The sequence below is a fragment of the Cervus canadensis genome, chromosome 19, assembly GCF_019320065.1.
Source record: "Cervus canadensis isolate Bull #8, Minnesota chromosome 19, ASM1932006v1, whole genome shotgun sequence".
Lineage (NCBI taxonomy): Eukaryota > Metazoa > Chordata > Mammalia > Artiodactyla > Cervidae > Cervus > Cervus canadensis.
The window spans coordinates 54,165,887-54,171,886 of record NC_057404.1 but is presented as its reverse complement, the minus strand read 5'-3'; the positions used below and the strand labels follow the sequence as shown (position 1 = coordinate 54,171,886).

The window sequence follows — 6,000 nt, the reverse complement described above, 5'->3', positions numbered from 1 at the left end:
CCATTCCACACGAATGTTATCTGTTAATAAGCATGGCTGCTTGTCTGCCTCTAGAGGGTTTAACCTTATGCCACAGCCCCATCTTTGAGACAACACCTGTCATTAGGTGGCTGTAATGACATCAGTGACAAGTCTATGCCAGTCCCTGCTGTCAGGGCAGGCACTTTGGACCACCTGCTGAGAAGGAGGGAAGGATGATCAGCCCTTCTATGTCTTGTGCTGTGAGAACCAAAATGAGGTGAGGGATGGGGCGGGGATCGCTAAGCCCCTTAATCAGACACCGATGTTGGAGAATAAAACAACAAAAATATTATTTCAGTTTCTGGTGTGCCCTTGCTTACTAGAGCCTGGGAGAAATGGTCATTTAGAAAGTTGTCTAACAGAGGAAAAACAGTCAGCTTTCTTCCTTGCATCAGTTCCTTCTGCTCATCCAAGACTCTGCCGTCATGTGCCTTCTATGCTCAGGCACATTGCCGGATTCTGAGACCTTAGAAGCAACAGCTCAGCCTCTTCTCTGGGGAGCTGTCGGTCGGTCTGGGGCTTAGAGAGTGGGGAACTTGTGACCCTGAGGACTTATGCTGAGGAACCCCCAAAAGTCAAGGAGAAAGGCGATCTGTGCTAATTCATTGTCAGGTCAAGTGGCAGTCATCCTGTTTACGTAGTGAGTAATGTGTCTCTTCCCTCCCACCGTGCTAGGGGTGGGGGGTATAGGACCCTGCTTTTGCGCCCTAACTTTCGGGCACTTTGAACAGCTGCCCTCTTGACACTGCTTCACGGACTCTCAGCAGATGGAGGCGCCCCCAGCCCCGCGGCTCCTGCCTCCTCCCCTTCCCGGGGCGGGCGGGTGCCCCCGGGCCTGGATCCCCGAGGCGCCCGCCTGCCGCGGCTGGGGGACCCGGGCGCGCGAGGTGAGGGGCCGCCCGCGCGTCGCCCCCGCCCGGATCCCGACACCGCGTCGCCCCGAGCACCGCCCGCACGGCGGGGCGGCCGCCAGGAGCCGCAGGGGCCGAGGACCCGGGATGGAGGACCCCGCGGATGCCCGCAGCCCGAGGGAATCACCAGGGGCCGGGCGGTCCTCGCCCAGACACCCGCCCCCCGAGACTTGGAACGCGGACTCCAGGGGCGGCGCGCACGGTCAGGACACGTTTCTTGCGGTTTGAAAAGTAATTCTGAAACGTACTCATTTTATTTAACCAGCTTTTCGTCTCCGGTTTTAAACAAGTTGACTTAAGCAAAAAACAAGAGTCTTTTGGTGACTGCAGAGTTCTAAATATAATCCTGAAAGTGTTTGCTTCCTGCGGTTATTTACATGTGCCTGTTTATTAACCTGTTGATATTTTGCTAGTCAGATGGTTGACATTTAAACTTCTCTCAAAGGCACATCACAACTGGGCTACTGCTTTGGGAAGTGCTGCTATTTTCCACTTCTGTCTTTCTATGGTTGTACCCAGTGGGTCCTTTGGAAATGGATTTCGCATGTGACACTTTCCGGAACTTTAGCAGGTTGACAGCCTTTTGATGGCTAAAATGATGAGGTTTCAAATAACAGGAATGTGCCTGTCAGGGCTGGTGCAGGTCACCACAGTGAAGCCTTTATCCTAAGCTAATGAGAGTGGATACTGCAACGCATATCCTGTGCCTTAAAGCTTTTCTCAAGCTCTTTCATCTTTATTCCGATTAAGTGTTATTGTTTAATGCGTCATACACTAATAATGACTCAATCTTAAATGCAGGAACTTTTAAAAGAGAAAAAAAATCAACTCTATTTTCTCTTAAAGTTAGTCAAAATCATTCAGGACTGAGACGGCATCTAATTTTATTCTATTAGATGCAATAGGAGCTTTTAAGTAGGTTTTTTGAGAAAAAAAAAAATTGCTTCTTTGATTTTTAAAGCCTGTTCTTTTATAAGAGGATCTTTTCCTTAAAACTGTGTAAAATTGCAATCAATTGGTAGTTAATTTTTCCTCGAGTGGTTGAGTAGATAATACGAAAAGTTTTCATTTCTTGCTAGTATTTTAAAAATGAATTTATTTATTTATGGCTGCATTGAGTCTCCGTTGCTGTGGCGGACTTTCTCTAGTTGCCATGAACAGGCTGTGGCCCAGGGCCTTAGTCCCTCTGCTGCGTGTGGGATCTTCAGGGACCAGGGATTGAACCCATGTCCCCTGCACTGGCAGATGGATTCTTAATCACTGGACCACAAGGGAAGTCCCCATTTCCTCCCAGTTTCTAAATACAAATCAATACAAAATAAATACATATAAATAGAAACATAAATGCTATTAAATACAAAGTAGGGTGCACTGGGGGCTTCCCGGGTGTTGCAGTGCTAAGGAACCCACCTGCCAATGCAGGAAATGTGGGTTTGCTCCCTGGGTCCAGACGATCCCCTGGAAAAGAAATGGCAACCCACTCCAGTATTCTTTGCCAGGAGAATCCCATGGACAGAGGAGCCTGGCGGGCTACAGTAAATAGGGTCACAAACAGTGACCCTGAGCAACTGAGCAACTGAGCATGCATGCAGGGTTAATTGAAATGGAAAATCATATTCTATTTAATGTATCTAGCCTAGACAATGTCTCAGAGTGCATTTTTCCTACCTTCTGTCTGAAAAGGTTCTAGAAGTGGTAGTTTTCTTCGTTGTACTGCAGACAAACTTGCTTCCTACTTGTCTACCATAGCAGAGTTAATTAACTTGATGCAGTTTCACACATTTCACATATTTTTTCGCCAAGAAAATCATATTCTCTACTGGATTCTAATATTAATTATTTTCAGCAATTTTATGTAAAAATAAACTTTTTTAATTTATAGTTAATTTTGTGAAAGATAGATATTTGTCAAGAACTAATTAATAGATTTTAATTATTGGAAAGCACCTGATGTTCTTTAGTTCCTAATAAACATATTCCAGATGGTATTCTTTTTTTTCTTTCACATTGTTTATTCAATCAACTTGCTGATTTTGTTTCACTTATGATTTTTTTTTCAGCCAATCATACTTTCAGGCATTGGAGGAACCAAAATAGATTACACTGAGAAATATGTGGTCGCCTTGCTGATTTTGCAAAACTGGCAATCAATACTTTGCAAAACTTTGCAGAGTATACTTTGTGCTATATGACTTGGGTTTTATTTCTGTGTATGTGATTTGGCTTGTGCTTCCAGAAAGTAACTAATAACTAGGTTTTTTTAAACAGCTTTAAAAAAAAAAAAAACTGTAAATTTTCTCGTTCAAGTCTTGAGGATGGAGAAAAAATATATGCATTATATAATAAGTCAGTTAATATATATGTACGTATATATTTCTAGAAACTCCAGAATGGGGAATTTAGATACTCAAGTGAGATTGCGTGAAGGGTGCATTGTACATATGGATAAGTCTGATATATGGTGGTTCTGGTAGTCAGTACCATCCACAGTGTTGATATTACCACTGAAGTTTTAAATGAATGTGATTGATGGAGAAGTTTTAAATGAATGTGATTGATGGAGAAGTATCCATTGGTTGAAAGCAGTTTGACTTAAAAAATGCCCTAGTGGCTGAACTCCTATTTGTGGATTTTAGTGATGACTCTGTTCACTTACATATCAGAAGTTCACTGGGCTGCCGTCGTATAAAACTCAGTTATGTCATGCCCTGACATATTGTTTATGTCATTTATTATTTAAGAGCCTAGAGAGGTGGTTATGACTTCTTATAGAAGCTTTCCACAGTACACAGATAATTACACAAGTAATTAATTAGCTATGGCTGAAATACATGCTACAGAGGAAAAGTAATGCTTGATTGGAGGGTATGTACAGTAGCAGGGAGAACTGACGGATCTGGGCAATCAGGGAAGATTTTCTGAGGCAGAAACATTTTAAACTTAAAGTCAGAGGATTGAGAAGATAAAGCCAAAATAGTAGTATAAAACATGTCTAGACAAAGGAGCTGGCTGTGATAACATCCTGAGGCAGAAGAGATGAACTCAGTAGAGGAACTGATAAAGCACCTCCTTGCCAGGAACTTAGAGAGGGTACATCACACACTCATAATCATTCTGAGATATGAGTTGAGGAGGGAGCCAAATACGCTATGAGACAGGATAAGGAATTCAAGTAAGCAAGTGCAATATGATAATTGTGGGAAAATACAAAGGACATGGACTGTGAGTTACTGGGTCTTACAAGTTTGGAAGGTCAGAGGTTTCACAGGGGAATTGCATGGAGGAGTGTAGTTTTTCACACATACCTGTTCTCTTAATGAAGTTGCATCAATGAAGGGCTCGTGGTTGGCCAAGACCTACCTGCTATGGTGCTTTCACCTTCAGAAGAAGAGACAGCAACTGGTAAGTCTGCAGTGAAGTTTTCAGAGCTAAAGAGACGGAGCAGAAATGAGAAGTAGCTATTGCAGGACCAGGTCTCAATAGGCACACAGTTTTCAGTCGGTCTACACCACAAGACTAAATTGGGCCACAGCAGGGTGCAGTTGAATAAAGTAATTGTATAAAGTCTGATTTTAGGTGAATCTTTAATGTGTTTATTTAAATTCATTGGACCAAACCTTCCTTTCAGTTTTACTGGTAAGTGTTTACCTACTATTAAGAAAACAAACAAGCAAACAAACAAAAACAAAAATAAAAACCCAGCTTGAAACATTCACCAATCTCTATGGTGTAAATATTCCCACCTTGGTATTCCAGTCTACCAACCTGTAGTCACTGAATGTGGATTTGGAAAGTGATGGGAATTATTTCTTTCCTCCTCTTGAAATAATTGACATCAACATTATATTGATAATCACTTCTCTTGACCTTCAGTTTACCATTGCGTTATCTTTGCCAACAGAAGTAGATGTGGAATACTAACTAAAAAGCATATACATGATTCAGTGTTTGTGCATATTCTAAAAGGAAAAATACCCTCATTGCTTTCCTACTATCATTCACATATGTTGAGAGAAAATACATTTCTTCATAATCACAGATGATCTACCAGTGACTTGCCTTTCACTTCTGACACTAAGATATGAACTGAAATGTTGGTATCTAAAATGTGAAGTGTTGCAATACATTTTATATTCAGTGAAAAGACACTTCACATAGACATTTAAAAAGCTACAGTTGTAATAGAGGCATAGACAGATGTGTGATATACCCTGCAGTTATAACCTATGATTTTTCTGTAACAAGTTACATAATATTAAATGTGCAATACTGTTAACTATTATTCATATGAAGAACTTCCGTTTCAATCAGATCTTCACTTACCTTGGGTTATTTATATTTGCTTAAATTACATATAGCCAGGTGTATATAGAGCTGTGACCTAGCAGTGTCCTGCACATACTTTCTATCCGTTCCCCACATTTTCTGTTTCGGTATCTAAATTCTATCCTCCTTCCAGATTCTAAGTCCTCTCTTTTCCTGGAACATCATACTAACTGCCCCGGTTACAGTGATCTCTTTCTTCTCTTACCCCAACCCCATGACAGTTGTTTCTCTCTTCCATCATTGCCTTTGCTTTGTGGCTGAAAATGCTTTATAGAATTAAATGGCTGCATGCACACATGCATGCACACATACACATGTGCATATTCATACACAAATACTTGTACATACATTATGTACATATGTATACACACATGCATATATGTGTCTACGTCCTTGTAAACTTGTGTTAAATGCTTTAAATATATACATTAAATACTCAGTAAGTCAACTGAAATATATCATTTAAAGGTAAATAATATAATTATGTTCATTGAGATATTGAGACATTTTATTTGTTTCAGTTACCTGTTGCTATTATAACAAACAATTCAAAACCTTAGAGACTTGGGCAAGACCATCTCAATATCTTTTATGGTTTCTGATGATTAACTGAGGTCCACTGAGTACTTCTCTTGCTGGTCTCACTGGGTCTCACGTAGCTGCAGTCAGATGGGCCTGCGACTGGGCCAAGGGGTCTGCTGAGCCGCTCCTTCCTGTCATCTTCAGAGCCTCTCCTCCCCAC

At 41.4% G+C, this 6,000-nt stretch overlaps 1 protein-coding gene across 3 annotated transcripts in view; it reads left to right on the top strand.

The window, feature by feature from the left end:
• Positions 1 to 504: 504 nt before the first annotated feature.
• The window catches only part of LOC122422330, a 240,956-nt gene continuing 235,460 nt past the window's right edge, over positions 505 to 6,000 (top strand). For all 3 annotated transcript variants that reach the window (XM_043438795.1, XM_043438797.1, XM_043438798.1), the window contains exon 1: positions 505 to 1,134. In XM_043438795.1, the coding sequence (XP_043294730.1) occupies positions 789 to 1,134 (346 nt within the window). In that variant the 5' untranslated portion in view covers positions 505 to 788. The remainder of the gene's footprint in view (positions 1,135 to 6,000) is intronic.